This window comes from Gambusia affinis, linkage group LG17 (genome assembly GCF_019740435.1).
Source record: "Gambusia affinis linkage group LG17, SWU_Gaff_1.0, whole genome shotgun sequence".
NCBI classification, from domain to species: domain Eukaryota; kingdom Metazoa; phylum Chordata; class Actinopteri; order Cyprinodontiformes; family Poeciliidae; genus Gambusia; species Gambusia affinis.
The window spans coordinates 13,463,073-13,480,615 of NC_057884.1; the positions used below are offsets into that span (position 1 = coordinate 13,463,073).

At 36.6% G+C, this 17,543-nt stretch overlaps 1 protein-coding gene across 5 annotated transcripts in view; it reads right to left on the bottom strand.

The window, feature by feature from the left end:
• pdlim5b (PDZ and LIM domain 5b) overlaps nucleotides 1-17,543 on the bottom strand; it is a 37,432-nt gene that overhangs the window by 16,135 nt on the left and 3,754 nt on the right. For all 5 annotated transcript variants that reach the window (XM_044144272.1, XM_044144270.1, XM_044144269.1 and 2 more), the window contains exons 2-3: nucleotides 14,812-14,917; nucleotides 5,973-6,124 (exon numbers count right to left, since the gene is read on the bottom strand). In XM_044144272.1, coding sequence (XP_044000207.1) covers nucleotides 5,973-6,124; nucleotides 14,812-14,910 — 251 coding nt within the window. In that variant the 5' untranslated portion in view covers nucleotides 14,911-14,917. The remainder of the gene's footprint in view (nucleotides 1-5,972; nucleotides 6,125-14,811; nucleotides 14,918-17,543) is intronic.

Here is a 17,543-nt window from a genome sequence, read left to right on the forward strand (position 1 = left end):
ACATGTTTGCCTAAAAAGTTAGACAGCAGCTGCTGCTGCTCAAGCCATCACAAAAACTAGGAAAATAAAATACATCAACCTAGTTCTAAAGTCCTTACACTAGCTTCCTGAAGCTCAGAGACTAGACTTCAAAAAAACCATATTAGTTTATAATCACGCAATGGCTTTGCATCAAAATTCATTAAAAATCTGCAACCTTCCAAAAGACTTGTTTCTTCCGATTAAAGTTGTTCCTGAAGCCCCAGAGCCAGATCCAAACAACAACAACAACAACAAAAAATCCACTAATCAGGAACAAACTTCCAGAAAACTGCAAAACAGCTGAAACACTTCAATTAAATCAAGGCTAAACCCCATTTGCTTAGAGATGTCTGATTAAAAACAACTGGAACAAAAATTTATTCTAGTTTTCATTACAATGTTGTTTTTTGAGAAAATGTGGCATTTGTTGCTTGCTGGTTCTTTTTAATCATGTAAGGCACTTTCAATACCCTGTTAATAAAACATGCTATACAAATGAACTTGCCTTGCCTTAAAATCTGGCTTCTCCAACAAATATGCATTTTTTTTATTGCATCCAATTCATGCACAAGGTGTCTACTACATTTTTTGTTTGCTCTTGTTGATGTGAAAAACTTTCTGTGCAAAAAGGCAAGGCATGGCAACTAGCATCAAGGTACAAGTAGGCTTTAAATAATTACTGCTTCAAAAATGTCTTTAAGGCAAATCTGTTTTAAAACTAGAATTGAATGAAGATTTTGCCCTAATTTTATCAGTTAAAACATTGAAGGGAATTTATATATACAAAACTTACTTTCAATTTGGACAAAATTCATTTGGGTCGGCTTTTAGTATTCAACATAACAACTGTAACGAACAATATAATATTTTATTTTTATCAGCAATAGGAAAACTTGTCTAATATTTTAAATAATTGCAACTGGCAATTTGTTTAACATATGTAATATTTTTATTAATTTTGAGTTATCACCAGTCAAGTCAAGCTCACACTCTAAATGTTTTTAAAAAGTGCTAAAAACCTCCAATCAACCCTCAGCATGCCAGCGATGACAGAAACATGCTATTTTCCACCACAGTAAACACTGTGCAGTATGCAACAGCGCTGCTTTCTGTTGCTGTCGGTTGCCTGGATACATCACAAACACAGTTTTCATCCCGTCTGCATGTTTAGTGATTGTGTAAACATATCAAACAGGAGCACTGTGCCTTTCATATCAGCAGTCCCAGGCATTATCCTGACAGTAGGAGTTCACTGTATGCCATTTCATTGTGAATGTGAGCACGATAACTCCCATCATGTACTTTTGTCTTAAGCTGCAGAGTCTCATAGCTATTCAAATAATGCCTGAAGCCCCCCATTGTTTTGCTTTTTTTGCTTTACTTTCAGCTGCCACTATACATCTGGCTAAGGTCTGTGGGGCTCTGAATAGTGGCCTCTACTTCACCCTGTAAACTGTAGCTTATTGGATATATGTGAGAATGCATGCAGATAAAATCCAGAACTTTTCAGGAGCTGAAGGTTTGAGATCAAGTAAAACAGGTTTAAAGAAAAAGAAAAAAAAAAAAAAGACAGACATGTTGAATTATGTTGTTTCCACTGACTATCTCCGATTTATTTTTAGATGGAAGAATCTGAAACATTCAAAAACAATAATGAAAGTAATATGTATGGGAGATAAATGCATGCGGTTCAACCGTGAGTTTACTCTTTCTAATCCATCATCTTTGAGGTTTTGGATCAAGAAGAAACCAGCCACTGCCTTATGGACACAATGTTTCATTGCACTCTGCTGCGTGTTTCAAAGACAATAAATAAACAATTATCATACTTTCCAAACCCTGCTTTCCACAGCCATCTGGTGACTGACTAGTGGCTAAACAACAAGATTTCCTTGATTTTAGAATAAAACGTGCCCATAAACTGGATACTGCTGTTCATAGCAACAATCAGAATTAAATGGAAGTTTGAAACCTCAAGAAGTCACTCAATTCTGCTAAATGAACACAACATGTACACAGAAACTAGAAAAACATGTCCAGGATTTTCACTAAAAGCACTTTAAAATTGTTTTGGATAAAAATAATAATAATAACAATAATAAAAAACTTTAAAGTTGTTTTGGAAAAGAATTTTGATGTAGGTTTTTACAGAGATTTTGGTTTTGAAAACAGCTATTTTTTTTTTTTTTAAATCACTGAGTTAAAGTTAAAATATTTCTCGCTGAAAGTCTCTCAATTATGTCGTTTCTAGTTGTATTTGTTAAAAAAAAAAAGATTCTTTGTATTCCATATAGTTTTTGCATTCCAAACCTACTGACTCACTTTCATGTAATGATGACACATAAAAAGACATCTATAATAAGAGTCTAAACAGGAAGTACTTGCACTCATTTTCAATGCACTTTACCCTTTCAGGTCTGCCATGGTTATTAATGGATCTCCGCTTTTGAATACTCCATGCATTTTGGGATAAAGGGAGTAGAATTAAATTTTCTACTAACGCACAACAAAGTTCATTTTTGCTTTGTGAAGTCTCCATTTCTGAACAGATGATGAAATATCATTTTTTAATGCACAGTGCCCACAAAATTTAGGTGCCCTTTGGTTAAGTTTTTGTGGATGCATCTACTAAAAAGGCAAAATGCAGAAGGCTTTTATGATCAAACTGATAAAAGGTCATAAGTTTGTACTAATAAATTGTTCAGGATACTGGTAGTAATGCTGCAGGTTGGACCTCTCTCAGAACAAACATGCTTGTTCCAATGGTCAAACAGCCAAATTAAACACTACATTATCCTTCCTGGTTCTAATTTCTATACACAGAGCAGCAATGCCAAATGTAATTTCACACTACATCAAGCACATAGAGCAAGATATTATCATTCTGGCACATTTTGTTGGGATTTCGACCACTTCTGCTTGTTCAGACTCAACATGTAATTTGCTTCATGGAATAATGGAATTACAGCAGGACAAGCAGTGGACTTCCTCAGTTCATTTCCTCTCTGATGAAAACATGTTTACCCCTGCTTTGACTCAGAAAAACTTGTTAAACAGACCAAGCTGTTCTGGGCTCTCTCAGCTCTCCATATGCATTTTAGTTGGACACTTATTTGCAAGTTAGCGAAACAAAAAAACAAAAAAAAAAAAAGGAACCGTAAAACAATTCAAAAATGTTCAGTATTGGACATGTTTAAAGCCACAGTGTATGCAATACAGGATTTTATATGGCATGCATACACTATCAAATGTAATTTTAACTAGAGAAATTAATACACATCTAAAAAAAAAACATAAAAAAATGTGTGAGGTTATTTAAACATCAAGTCCCAGCAGTCTCCTTTAAATAAATATTAATCCAAGAGTGTTTCTCTTTAGTTTTGCACTCCTCCTCCAGATGGTTTGGATTCTAAAGTGGCTTTTTAAGGAAGTGCTTAGAGAATGTAAACTATGACAAAGTGACATAACAGGGCGAAACTGTCCCATTAATCATCTCCCAACACTCTCTCTCTCTGCAGCTGTAATGTCAGCAGCCTTATCAGTGATCATCAAAACCATAAACTGCTCACAGAGAGAAGAAAGGATTAGTTGTTGATCAGAGGGAAATGTTTTTTTGTTGTTGTTTTAAACCAGTGGTGCACCTCTCTGATTTCTGGGGGTGAGGTGTTTTAGAAGACAATATTAGCATTTGTTTATTTAGGTTATACAATTTTGAAGCAATTTTTATAATCAACTTCATTTATTCCAAAAACAAAATGAAATGCAAGAAACCATAAACACACACCACAATTACGCACCACTTGTAACAACAAGACCTTTGTTGTTTCGGGGGTAATTCAGCTGTAATTTACTTGCTCCATGAGACCAGAATTGTTTGATGTTTCATCGTGCATCAGCAACACACAGCAGATTATATACAGCTGTAGGACAGGACTATTTTCAGACGGTTTTCCCACGATTAAAGCAAAGAGGCTCATTTTTCCTTTGATGTGGTGATGGAATGACAGGATGGGCAAAGCAGACTTGATTTTAGCCGTCAACGTGTTTTACGGCTAGGAGAATGTGCGTGCTTTGGCTCCATTTGTCTCTGTCTAACACAAGAGATACTTTTTGCTCATTTCAAATATAGCCACCTCAATGATTACTTAACTTAAACTCGAATAACAGCAGACCACATTATCATCATCAGCTTTATGCTGCTTTTCTGTTAAATGCATTTAGCAGACCATTTTAGAGCTTCTTCACCTTTTCTACTGTGCTGTCGAATTTAGATGCTTCAAAGCAAAGAAATATTTACATCCATTAAACATAGCCTGACTAAATACAATAACAAACTTCAAAAATGATATTTAAGAAAAAAGGTTTTCCAAACCAGCTTGAACATGTTGTGAGAGAGGTTCTACTTAGGTTTCTGGCAGCAATGAAGCCTGGTTGCTTGGATAATTGCTTTTTGACATAGAGCCTAGGAGCCAAGTATTGCTTCCTTGCCTTAAAAATATACATATTTCAGAAAATAAAAACATTAAAAAAAGAAATCTGCAAAGTGGCAGAGACATTTTTACAGTTTTGACTTAACACCAAACAAAAAAAAAAAAAAAACCTGATCAATCCTCATGTGCTGCTTTCTCTGAATAACACGTATAATAGTCGCTGGAGCATCAAGGAGCTTCAAGACCTAAATTTTGCATTCAATAAGGCTTAAGGTATTTTAATATTTTATTTTGGGTAACGAGAACAGAGGAGCAGCGTCGAATGTCTTTGCAATATGCTAACATGTGGAGACAATTAGTTACAGATTGTAATAACCCATAATTAAGATTAAGTACTTCATGTTCTCTCTGTGTAGCATGTGACATTCATATACATAACATTGCGGCTTCACAAACACCCACTTTGGAAACAACCTTCTGAAAACCAAAATGGAGCTGAACCGCAAAGTAAATTTGCATTAAACATGTCTTTTTTTTTTTTTTACAATTTTAGTATAATGCTAAAATCTCTTCCCACTCTCATGGGTGACATTTAGCTTTTCAATCATGCATGAGCATCAATCCAGCTTAAAAGCCTTTGCAAACATTTTCTGTAATTACCAAGTAGACGACACGATGCTCAAACGATGTACATGACCAACAAGCTTACTCCTCCGGACCTTTAAGACAGGACTGCCGAAGCTTTTGCTGTGGTATTTCCTGGTGGGTAGCTTTCAAATACTAACAAAAAAACTTATTTGACCAGGTAAAGAATTTTTAAATTGTGAAATTTCTAATATAGTCTTTTCCCTATATAAATGCATTTTTCTTGTACCGACAAAGGTTACTCTCTTTTTGGCAGTGCCTTGTTTGCTGTACAGGTACTATGTTCATATTTGGTTGCATAATCAATGAGGAAAGGTTTATTTGTTTTTTGTTATATTTCCGATTGCGAGGGTAATAACCCTCAATGATACAGGAGCTGCACAGCCAGCTGCTGGAGAAGCAGTCAGCAGACCAAGTTAGAAGAGTACAGAATGTGATGCGCTTGGAGAAGGAGACCAAGGAACAGAGCCATTGTCAGCAAATGGCTTAGACCAGATCTGCATCAAATAACTACTCCACTCCTTCAAAGATATCTTCTGGACAAGCCAATTCATTTATGTTTTTATATGTATAAAGTAGAGAAGTTATTTTTTTTACTTCAATGTGACAATTTTTTTGTCACATTTTCACTGTAATATTGATATCTCGTGATATACTCCATGGATGTTATCTTTGTTAGGTCTGCCTCTTATCCCGTTTGTTTCTAAAAGCTTTCATTGACAGTCTGTCCATTTCACCCTAAATCTGTCATTTATTCTGTGTATTAGCACCTCCTGGTTTTACCACTACAATACTGTACACAATCAAAATAAACCAAGAAAAACAGTCTAAAAATCAAAATTGTAAAAAAAAGTGTACTTTATGTGCACCTGTTACCTTCGTAGAGTGAGGCTGAGGTTGCCTGTGCAGGCTTTAATCTTGTTCTGAGCCTCCAGGTGATTCATGCCTTCCGAGGAAATCCCATTAATGGAAAGGATGATATCTCCAATGTTCATCCCGGCTTTAACTGCCTTGCCCCCGTCAGTCAGCTGCAGTGAAACAAAAAGCATAAAATATAAGTTCAGCGTTAGGAAAACATAGTGTGTCTCAAAAGCTCTTTAGCAATAAGTTGTTGTTTCTTCCCACACACAATATTTCAAACTAAGTACTTTCATTTTTATTCCTAGAAACACTTTTGAGGAATTAAAATTATGGTACCACTAATTATTACAATCTCTTTTACCTTTCCTGTTGTATCTGGTGAGATAGGAATCTTATTCTCCACACAACATTTATTAAATAAGACTGGATTTCCACTATAGCAATCTGTACATAAAACACCACCCACAAAATTTCACAAAAGCACATTACAAAATAAATCTTATTGAACCCACATGGTTTGAAAGCTTACAGCTTTTATTTATAAAACTACTTGGCTATAATGTAAAGAATGTTCAGTCTGGACTGAAGCCAGTTCCAGATCATTGTCCTTTAATTAATCCATTTTGGGAAGTTTGGGTGCTGAAAGTTTAATCTCTCCGAGTTCAACTCTTTTCCTAACTTGATAAGTTTTTGGGCTATTTTTATTTGTATGGAGGCATGGAAAATTGTAATTATAACAGTCTGTAAAGAACTTGAATTGAATACAATCAACTAACATAGCCGTTCTAGAATAAGATAACAGATAAACGCAAAGGTAGATGGGTAAGAGAGTTTTATCTCTAAAGCACTTTCCACAGATTAAAATCAAAATAATATAATTTTTACAATATTAAAAACTATGTTGAAAGAAGTGCATACACCATCTGTAAACACTTGTGACATCTTGAAGATTTGCCAAAGCAAATGAAAAGTGAGCTTTTACCACGGGTTCCATAAAAATCCAGAAGAGGACAAAGTATCACCCGACAGTTTTCATCATGAAAGCTTCAACAGGGTCTTAAAAGGAGTCTTGCACACAGTAGCGAGTTAAGACTGAAGTTTCACTAGATCTTCCATCAATTTCCCCCATGCTGCGACTTGCATTTCACACATGGAAATAACGTCATAAAACCGTTACGACTGGACAACACCCTTTCAGGTGTGATGACTGATCTGTCATTACATACAAGCACCTCATCAATCAGTCAGCACTCTCTTAACACACTCAAATCCTGCACACCTATGCTGGCTGCCAAAAGGACTCTGTGTACTCATTATCTTATGTTGTCTTTATTACCTCCATAACTTCATGTCATCCTTCAACATGATGGTAGAATATAACTTAATGTGACATGGCAACTAAATGAACTCTTTAAAGTTCAGTGTAAAACAGAGTTTTTGGTTATCGTGGCTGTTCAGTGAACTCTGATTTCAGATAATGAAGTGAATAACAAAATCCCTGAAAAGTTCTAGTATCTGTTATCTTGAATCCGTTATCCTTGTCACCACACAGTTGAGTGAAACTATTTATATGAACAAAACTGATAAGGGCAGAGAAACAACAAAAAAAACAGATATCCTCTTTCCTCACTGCTAAAGAATGCATTCAGGTTGGGCAACTCTGAAATGTAGCCATTGTCCCATTGTGTTTACTCTCAACTTAACAAAATAGAGGAAAAGAATGGGAAGGGGAACGAAGGAATGAGGAAGTGACAGCATCTGTGCTAGAGACTGCCACTTTTTTTTTTTAAGTCTTGAAAAGTGCTTTCTTCCACTTACTTGTTACTTGATCGGTAGCAGGAAGTCCAGAACCCAAAGCTGAGGCTGATGTATGCATACCGACGTCTAGGGCATCTATAGTGCGGTTCTACCACTCACAAAAGCCCAGTGTGCAGACAGGCTCTCTGCTTTAACCAAATCACTCGCTCATTACTTGTGTGACGCACAGTCACAGGCACCTACAAGCATTTAGTGAAAAACATGGGTACTTTTAATCAAGCAACCCACATTCTCAGATTAATAATCATTTTTACAACTTTTGTTTTTCACATGCGTTATGCCTTGTTGAGTTTCCAAAAGTCACTAAGCACTGGCTTTACAGCAGCACAAAGTTGCCGAAGAGAGATGACCTTACCTCGGCCTTTAATGCATAACAATGTCTATGAAGGACAAAAGTACCGATATATTCTCACACTCTCGTTATGATTTAGAAAAGTGCGTTTAAAATTTATTTTCTCAACTTTTAAAATCTCTTATTTTATTTATAGCTCAGACTTTCAAGTCCATAAAGTCTTCTGTATCCCACGGTACAAGAACAAAGCAATTGGAATGCTATGCAATCATCACACTCACATTTGTATGCTTGAACAGAGCAGATAAAAATACTTCTCGACTCCATTTCTTAATTGCTTAAGCATTTACGTAAAGCACAAACAAACATATGGATTGTCAACAATATGTAATGCTTTAATCTGTGGTGAACAAACTGTACTTTGTACATCCCAAATTCCCCCCACCCAATCACTGTTGCTCTCATGTGGACACAAAACAAATAGATGTTGAGTAAGAATCTCCGGCATGTGCAGTCTATAAATATAAATCAAGTGAGGTCTGAGTGAGACTCGTGACGGAAAGCAGATAAGCAATTACCAGTGACATTCAATGCTCTCCAAAGAGAGAAATAACATTGCGTTTTACCAAAACTTTTGGTTTTGTTCTATAATTTCACATCCACCTTTAAAACATATAATGGTTTAAGTCTTTGCAACATAAAATGGAAAAGGCCATGTAATGGGTGTATAAAAATATATTTTAATTACTGGAGTGGTTGATGGTTATGCTTTTTAAATGAATAAGGGTATCTGTCCAGCAACCTTTACATGAATGGGATTTCAGCCATATTATAGTGAGGCTGCTGTTATGTGGTTTCCTTCTCCACATTGGTGAATTTACTGCTGTGGAGTCATTAATAATGACTGGTTCTTTCACTGTGGTTCTGTAAATGCAGTAAGCTGGGAGCTTGTAAAACAAGCCATGTTCTGCAGCACTAACTGAGAAATTATGACAAATCTTACCAACATTGTCCATAATAATAATAATAATAATAAACCATACAAGCAAGATGCCAAAACTGTAATCTAATCCTAGATGAAAAGATGAATACAAAACAATACTCCATTGGTTCTATATGTGCTTCAATGTAACAGTCAAATTAAAAAAAAATAAATAAATAAAGATCTAATTTTCTAAGAAAATTCACTATTCACCTTCAATATTTTACTGAACAGCTTAGCTAGCCCAGTGCTTTTAGCTTCACACTTCAACACTACGAAGACACTAACCACCTCCCTTGCTTCTCAGCATGCAGCTTCCTGCCTTCAGTGAAAGTATGGAGTAAGGAAGAGGATTGCTTCACATCTGGGACGTCATGCTACAGGAAGTATCTTGTGGTGGGAGCTGGAAGGCTAGTAAGCTGCATGTCACATCTGTGAAGGATGGAGTAAGACAGAGAACCTTATATGGAGAAGTCTTGAGTTTAAAGACCAAGTCATCACAAACAAGGAAAGGCTCACGGAACCTCACTATGTCACAATGCTGCCAGATAATATAGCTCTGAGTTCATCTAAATCCACTCAAAACAAGATACAACATCATAATTAGGCATGAGCCAGTATGAAATTATGGTGACATAATAAGCTAAAAATATTACAGTTTTATGGTTTCACGGTATTATAATTCCAGCGCAAAAATGTATTATTTTGCAGCTTCTTTAGAATGATTTGAGGTGAATGTATAAGTGTTTTCTGAATTGTGGGTTGATCTTCACTCTTTGACATAACCCGTTGCAATTCGGACCAACGTGAATTTAATTAGAGTCTCAAATTAGTCTTCCACTTACTTCACAAAATACTTTGAGTCCTCGAGTAGCAAGTTGCAAATATAGATGATTGCTGTATAGACTTTTCTTCTAGGGGAAGCTTGAGTCTTTCGGTATTTAAGCAAGAAGCTGCAGTTCTTCTATAAATGTGGTGGAGAGTACACAGTCTTCTCACATCATCTGTTGTTAGCCAGTGATTTAAAAAACAAGCTCATAAAGATGGCTGTTTCTATTCTGAGGCGCGCTCTGGAGAATGTTGTAGGAGGATTCTTTACAACATAAAGAATATTATACACAACCCTGAGAATCTTCATCCCCAGCCATCAGCACCTACAGCAGCTCTTTGAATGGAATTGTATAATAGTGACAACATTCAATTTCCCTTTTATTGTTTTAAATTGAATCATGTTACTAAATCACTAATGTTTAAGTTCCATGTAGTCGATTTGTATTTATGTTGAACATAGGTTGTTCAAATACCTTTCGCCCGCTGTGGCTCATCTTCTCAAAGCCAAGCATCCCAATTAAGGACATGAACAGAGATAGACAAACTGTTGTCATGATCCCAGTCTGTTACTACATCAATCTGGCAGCTAAAAAACCTGAGATGCCAGTAAAACCTTACAGGACCTTTTAGTCAAATTGCCATGACAACAAACAAAAACACATAGCAAAGTACCGACCCGAATACTAAACACTCTTTATAGACAGGTCCAGAAAAGAGCCAGCTGGTTTAGCCTCCTGAGCCAGAAGATACAGAAAAATTTGAGCCAAGATGCAGAACTGGATCCCAACTCCATCCTGTTCGGTTTGAAGTGAAACATTCGACAACAGCTTTCTGATACAGTTAAAGAACAACACAAAAGATACCCAAGATTCTTTCAAAACATTATGGTTCACTCTAAAAAATTAATTACTATGCATGCCCAACCATATTTTGACAGTAGCATGGAAAAATGCCAAACGTTGTAGTCAAAGCTCTCCCCATAAAACAGATCATGAGCTTCAGCATGCAGGGTTTTTTTAGTCACATGGAAGAAATCATAGAAAAGTTTAATTCCTCCAAAAAGTTGTTTAAACCCAAATTAAAGTGACAGCACAGCTACTCTTTATAGCTCTGCCATATAGCAGAGCCCTCCTAAAATCTTGAGGCAGACACAAACCAATCATGCCGGGATCAAACACATACTGCAGAGAACAGCTATCCATATGGAACCTGAACGCATCTCCAGGAGTCTGCACAACTGATGGTTAAGGAAAATACAAGCTGCTTCCCAGCTAAGCAGCACAGACCACAGCTTGTCTGTGTGGTTTCCGAAAATGCAGGGTATGTTTTGTTTTTTTTTCCCCCTTTAACAGCTTGCTTTTATTTGTTTCTGAACCAGAACTTATGGTCAAGTCCAAATAGCCAACATAATCAAGAAGCCAAAGAAGATATTAAGTTTTGAGTCGCAATATTTTCTTCAATGGAAGGGATTTTACCTAGAATTATGTTTTTTGGGTAATGTTTTTATATTGCATTAAAATGTTAAAGCTTTTCCATGAACTAGTTCTCAACCTGCCAAGAAGTGAAGAAAAATTCTAAGACTAACATGTTTGGTACTTTAAGTGTATATAATACTTCTTTTACTGTAAGCAGGAACATATCTAGTACAAAATGCTTCCTAGAGTAAGTTTCCGCACTATTTCATGGTGGTTTATAGAGGTCTGTCGAGTCTGTGGAGAGGAAATTAAACTGCAGTTTTGGCCACCGTCTCGTGTGCTGGATTTAAAAGAGTTTCAGAAAAATGTCTGCGAAGAATAATGGTTGGTGAGTGAAGGGGCTGTTTAAAGGCAGATCAAAGAGAGCAGTAAAAGACTGCTGCAAACAAAATTAAACTAACAATACTTCCAGAAAGGGCAAGTGTCCCAATTAATGTTGGAATATCTTTGGGATGGGTTTGGTCTAAAAAAATTAAAATAAAAAGCTTAAAAAATATAAATAATCGAAGTTAACACTTTTTTAAAAAGTACCGGTATATTGAATTTACGTCCAACCTTAATGTAGGCTACCAGGATCATTTCTATGGCCTAATTCTTATTCAGATAGAGTGGAATTAACTTTGCCATACTAAAAATATAGTGGCTAAAAGCAGTGCATTACTGCAAAGCTTCCTGCAGAGACCAACCTAAAATTAGCCTGTCTGTTTTCAGAAAGTATTACAAACCCTTACAACAGCAAATAAAGGGAAAATAAAAAGAAACTGGCCTAACGGACAAAGAAATAGATTCGGCGCTGCTCCCCTGGCATATGTATTCCAACTTGGAAGAATAAAAAGCATTTTGAGCATATTTTCCAGCTGTGGAAAACAGTCAAAAGAGAACTCTGAAAAGAAGCGCAGCAGCCTTGTTCTAAATGATCTGGAAGAGTCGCAGGAAAAACAAATAGCGGCACCCCTCCACCACACACATACGCAGACACGCCCTCACACAAGTTTATAATTGAGTTCTAGCTCCATAAATCATTCATGAGGTACTGGGTGGTCCTAGTTTTAACAATTAACGGCGCTGAATCAAGTTTGTTATTTAACAAAGCGTCAAATACAAGTTTAGTCTGAACATTGTAGTCCAATAATGTGGTATTGGACTACAATGTAAAAGCTGTGCTACAACATTTTGTTGGATATTACCCGTATTGCATCTCTTACAGTCATTAAGAGTTATTTTAAGAACTAAAGCCCAAAATTCCCTATATGGAAATCCCAATAATTGTCTGTGGTCATTCTGCGACCATCCTTATACTTTGTTCATAATCGTTAAATAACTTACATATGGCATATGTAAAATCAAGTCATTACATCATTACTCTATGGCAACGTCATTTATCAGCGCATAATATGTTCAAGCTCAGATGTGTTGTAAACAGATGCATACTCCTCAACATGGCAAGTATATTTAACATCGCAGGTCTCTAATGAACCCTGAAACAAGCTTGAGCTCAACACAGTTTTCTACCTCACCAACTGAATGAAGGGATTAAAGGAGCAGCTAAAGTTTTTGCAGATGCTTGTAAATGTGTCTTGTCCACCAACTCTAATGGATCATTTCCAATAATGCTCATCATGTCTAAATTGAGATTAAATTATATATCATTCCACCACACAGTCAAGACACAAACCAGCCACTAAATTATAAACCAAGGATAGATTCATTAGAGATTTATGAAATAAAATACAGACTAGTAATAAGACATTATGAGTGGTGCAATGCTTTGCTTCAAACCTCAACTGAAGCTTGTTATAGACACTACACAAATTAAGCAGAGTTGCACAATATCCTGCAACCCTGCCACCCTTCTTTCACAGATTCTTTTATTTGTTTTTCCAATCTTTAAATAATCTTGCAGTGCCCTACCTCTCTGAGCTTTAACAAAGACTTTGCCTCTCCTGTTCAATAAGATCAGAAGAGTAACTTCACCAGCATGCAAATGTCAGAGAGGTCCCTTTGCTGTTTTTCTTTAAACCACCTCTGAAAATACATTTTTATCCCACCACAATTGAACTAATTTTATTTGTTAGAGTTGCTTTATAGCATCTTTTTCTGTATTTTGTATCTGTGTTTTATTGCTTATTTTAGTGTAGAATATTTCTTCAGTACTTTGGTCAGGAGTATTGTTTTTAAACTGCATAAACAAAATTGGCTTGGCTTCTACTTCCAAATATATATATTTTTAAGTTTGTTTAAATATTTAAAAACACAAAATGACTATCATGTTTAGACTAATGACTGCATGTAATTGTCTGGACATTAACAGACTCGCCTGTCACTTGTTTTTTCCTACTGTACTAGTGTTGTTGAGGGAACTCTGCTGTCAGATAAGCTTCTAAATGAGGACGTGCTTCACGCTTCAATCCTCAGCTGCTTTCATATTGACAAGAGGCGTACTGACAACATAATGTCCCACATACCAATTATCATCACCGTAGCAAGACTTAAAAATAGTGTGGAAAACAAACACTGGCCTTTCTGTTCTCTTTGAGTGGCTGCGTCTGAACACTGATGGACACTTCACCAAATGAGAGGCGTAATTTCTTTGCACACATAATACGACATTCCGTAACTGATTCTGCCAACAACAAATAAACAGAGGAAGTGACCTTGGTGGTGACACTCAGATTAGAGTTTCATAACAGGAAGTGGCGAAACCTGAGCGACTCCCCTCTCTTTCTGAAGAAGTTCACAAAGCACAATCCGTACCGGTGGAGGACTAAATACAACTTTAGTTGTATTTGCTGAAGTGCTAATGTGAACGGAAGGCTTCATTTTAATTTCTGTAGCAGATGCTGTAACACAATGCTTGAGAAATGTCCTCCTCAACCAATATCATAAGTTATGTTATTGTGTATATTCACGCCAACAAAAAGCCATCCAGCTGCCAGAACACATATTCAAAGGTCCTGGTCAGTCCACTTGGAATTTATGTGGCAGAACGTCCCCAAATAGTTATTACAGAACCACTGTGGCTCTCTAGGGTTACACTCAAATGCTTCCACAGTGCACACCATGTCTCCTGTGTCTCTAATCAGGAGAAATACCAGAGAAGAAGGAAGGTCGCTTATCCTTCAGTCAAATGGCTAAATGACAATAGTCACCCATTTTCTTAATCTATGAAATATGATTAATTTTCCAAATGGACAGATTATGTCTAGATCCTGTTATGCAATGTGATTTTGACAACAATAGGCAGACAGGAGGAGTGTAAAAGCCTTGATCAACAGGCCACAAACTGTTGAATGAGCTGTCCAAATCCAGAAACAAGAGCCACCCAAGAGGCAAATGGTCCTTTTGTCACTGAGGAAGCAAATGGCAAAATGTGCATGGGTTGCATTCCTTTGAGGTGACCATCATGAAGTGAAGGGTACATTTGCATGCGAGTGTGCGTGTCCATCCCCTACTCACCCGTGAGATGGTGAGGGGCAGGCAGAAGTCCTTCCCTCCTTGCAGTCTAAAGCCCCAGGGGGCAGGGCTGGCCAGGGAGACACTGTAGCTGCTGCTCATGATGCACCTAGAAACACACATTTTGTAATCACTTTATTAGACCTGTAACTAGAATAACAGGGTTTCAAACTTCAATGCATTTCATTGACATATCATGTGATTAACCTAATCAATTTAGAAGATTCAAAACAAAAACACAGATTTCAACATTTTCCATGAATAAAATGCTAAATAAGTGGAGTACACATTAGTATCCATCTCCCCTGAGTCGATCCTTAGCCAACTTTGAACATCCAATTGTACATTTTTTTTTTAATTATTATTTATTTTTTTAAGAATTGGCCCAAGCTCAGTCAGAATGGATTTAGAGAATCTGAGCAAAATGTTTAAGCATTAATAACCAAATTTGTCTAATGAATTAATATGCCGAGATTCAATTGCAAACCTTTTCACAATATATCTGGCTGCATCTTTAGTCATTGTCTTAGTGTAGTTGTGGGTTAGTGTAGTCAAAAGGTCAAAATAGATGAACACAAAACAGCATCAGCAGCCACGTTGTCACATTGGTGGAAGGTCATAAAGTCTCTTTTGGTCTCCTCCAATTAGACGCCTTTCTTACATGTGTCTCCTATGTACCAGCCATGGCTTGTGGTGAACTTTAAAGAGGGCTTCTTAAAGTTGTCCTCCCATCATTCCTCCAAAAATGGCATATTCATGGAGTGAACAACCAGTGGTTACTCTGTTAACTGTTTTTTTGACTTGTTGCAGCTCCCACACGGTTACCAAGCTTCTCTGTTTAATGATCTCTTTGGCCAACTTTACCACTTATCAGAAGAGCCATTCTTTAGTAGATTTGGAGGTGACTTTTCTCAATTTTAGAAAAACAGACTGAACAGTTCTTTGTTGTACATGTCCCCAAGTTTGGGATTCTAATTCATAACCAACTTATCCAGTACTTCAACCCTGGTCTGTCTCCTGTGCTCCTCAGAGTCCATGATGGAGTTTGTTCACTTATGTTTTCCCAGAAGTCTTCATGGTACAGCTATTTTTATGATACCATAAAAGTTTTGACAGGTGAATTTTGGATTCAGTTAGTGTAAGGCCTTTCTTCTTTTTTTTTCTCCTTATCATTTAAAAATAATTGTAAACCACAAACCAGTCTCCTTTCACATCACAATCATGCATTACTTTTTGCTGACCTACTAGTTAAATCCTTTTAAAATGCCTTGTTTGCAGTTTTAATTTGGCAAAAAGTTTAAAAAGGGAGGGAATACTTTTGCAAGGCACTACAAGAGCAGGAATGCATGAGAAAACTAAACCTGTTCTTTATATTTTGTCAGCAAGATTCAAATGTCAGACTCAGCCGTTTTAGAGCAGGTATTAGTTGCTTAACAAGGAAAAGTAAAGTAATTCTGCAACAGGTTGTGGCCAGCTTATGTTTTGAAATCAACAGATTGACAAAAAGGGAAAGTAATAAAAAATAAAATAAAAAAAGAGGATGAATGTCTAACATTTTGTGTAAATTATTAAATAATGCTGGCTGAATATCCAGCGGAGTGAATGTAAGGCTTGAAGTAACTAGTACAAATTGAAGGAAAAAACATGTTCCAGCAGGGATATTTTTTATTTTAAAAAGCATCTCAATCAGTATTTTAAAGCCATTTGTTGAGCACATTATGTCAGCAATCTGTCACTAAATGTTCTGCATGAGACAAGCAGCCTTTCTATACAAGCTACTTGTATACCTGGTTATTAAGGATAAAAGACCAGGACTGTTTTGAACATAATTCAAACCAAGTGCAATCATGCCAACATTACACAGACGGTTAAAAAAACCCAACCAAAACCAAGGCAAATAAAGCATTCGGAAAATTATGAGCTGTGAGGGAAAGGCATCATCACTCCAGTCAAGCAGACAACATCTTGAATTTCATATTTCTTTTTTACACAGAGTCCACAAACTCATACCTAGGCTTTAGAGCTCTAGAGACAAGACAAATTGTCTTCCATGCATTCATATTTAACCAACCCCCGCCTTTGTTAATCACATGGAACAAAGAAACAAGATGTCGTTCCTCACACCACTGCTGTGGCGCTGGACCTGCGCGAGAAAGAAGTGAAGACGAGACACACCCTTGATAGCAAGGGACTTGTTAGAACTCAGATTTCACTGGCAACTCAAAGTTATGCAAGCTTTCCAAGAATTACTATAAATCCAAAAACACCTCAGTAACTCCTTATTCTCAAATTTATGTGTGCAAATATATGAATAATGCCTCAATTACAAATTAAAAACGTCAGGAAGGCAGCAAGATACATGCAGGCGTAAAAATATTTCATGCACCATTAAGTTTCACTGTCTAATGCCTGCCTGTTATGCATTCCTTTTCCCTTGAAATACTGAAGTTTTAAAATACTTACTGGAAGCAAGACTGAGGTCAAGTGAGGTAAAATGTGAAGGCTTGGTATATTGTAAAATTTATTTAGAGCGATAATTGAGGGAACCGTTAAACCAGATTTGCACTGTTTTTTTCAGAGGAATGTGTGTGTGCTTGTCTGTTTCACAACTTCTGTCACTTCACAGTCATGTGGAACTGTTACCTTTGACCCGACCAAACAGGAAGGGTGCATGCAGACACCAAAACATCAAACACCACGTGCTCTATGGTATATTTACAATACTTGAAGAAGAA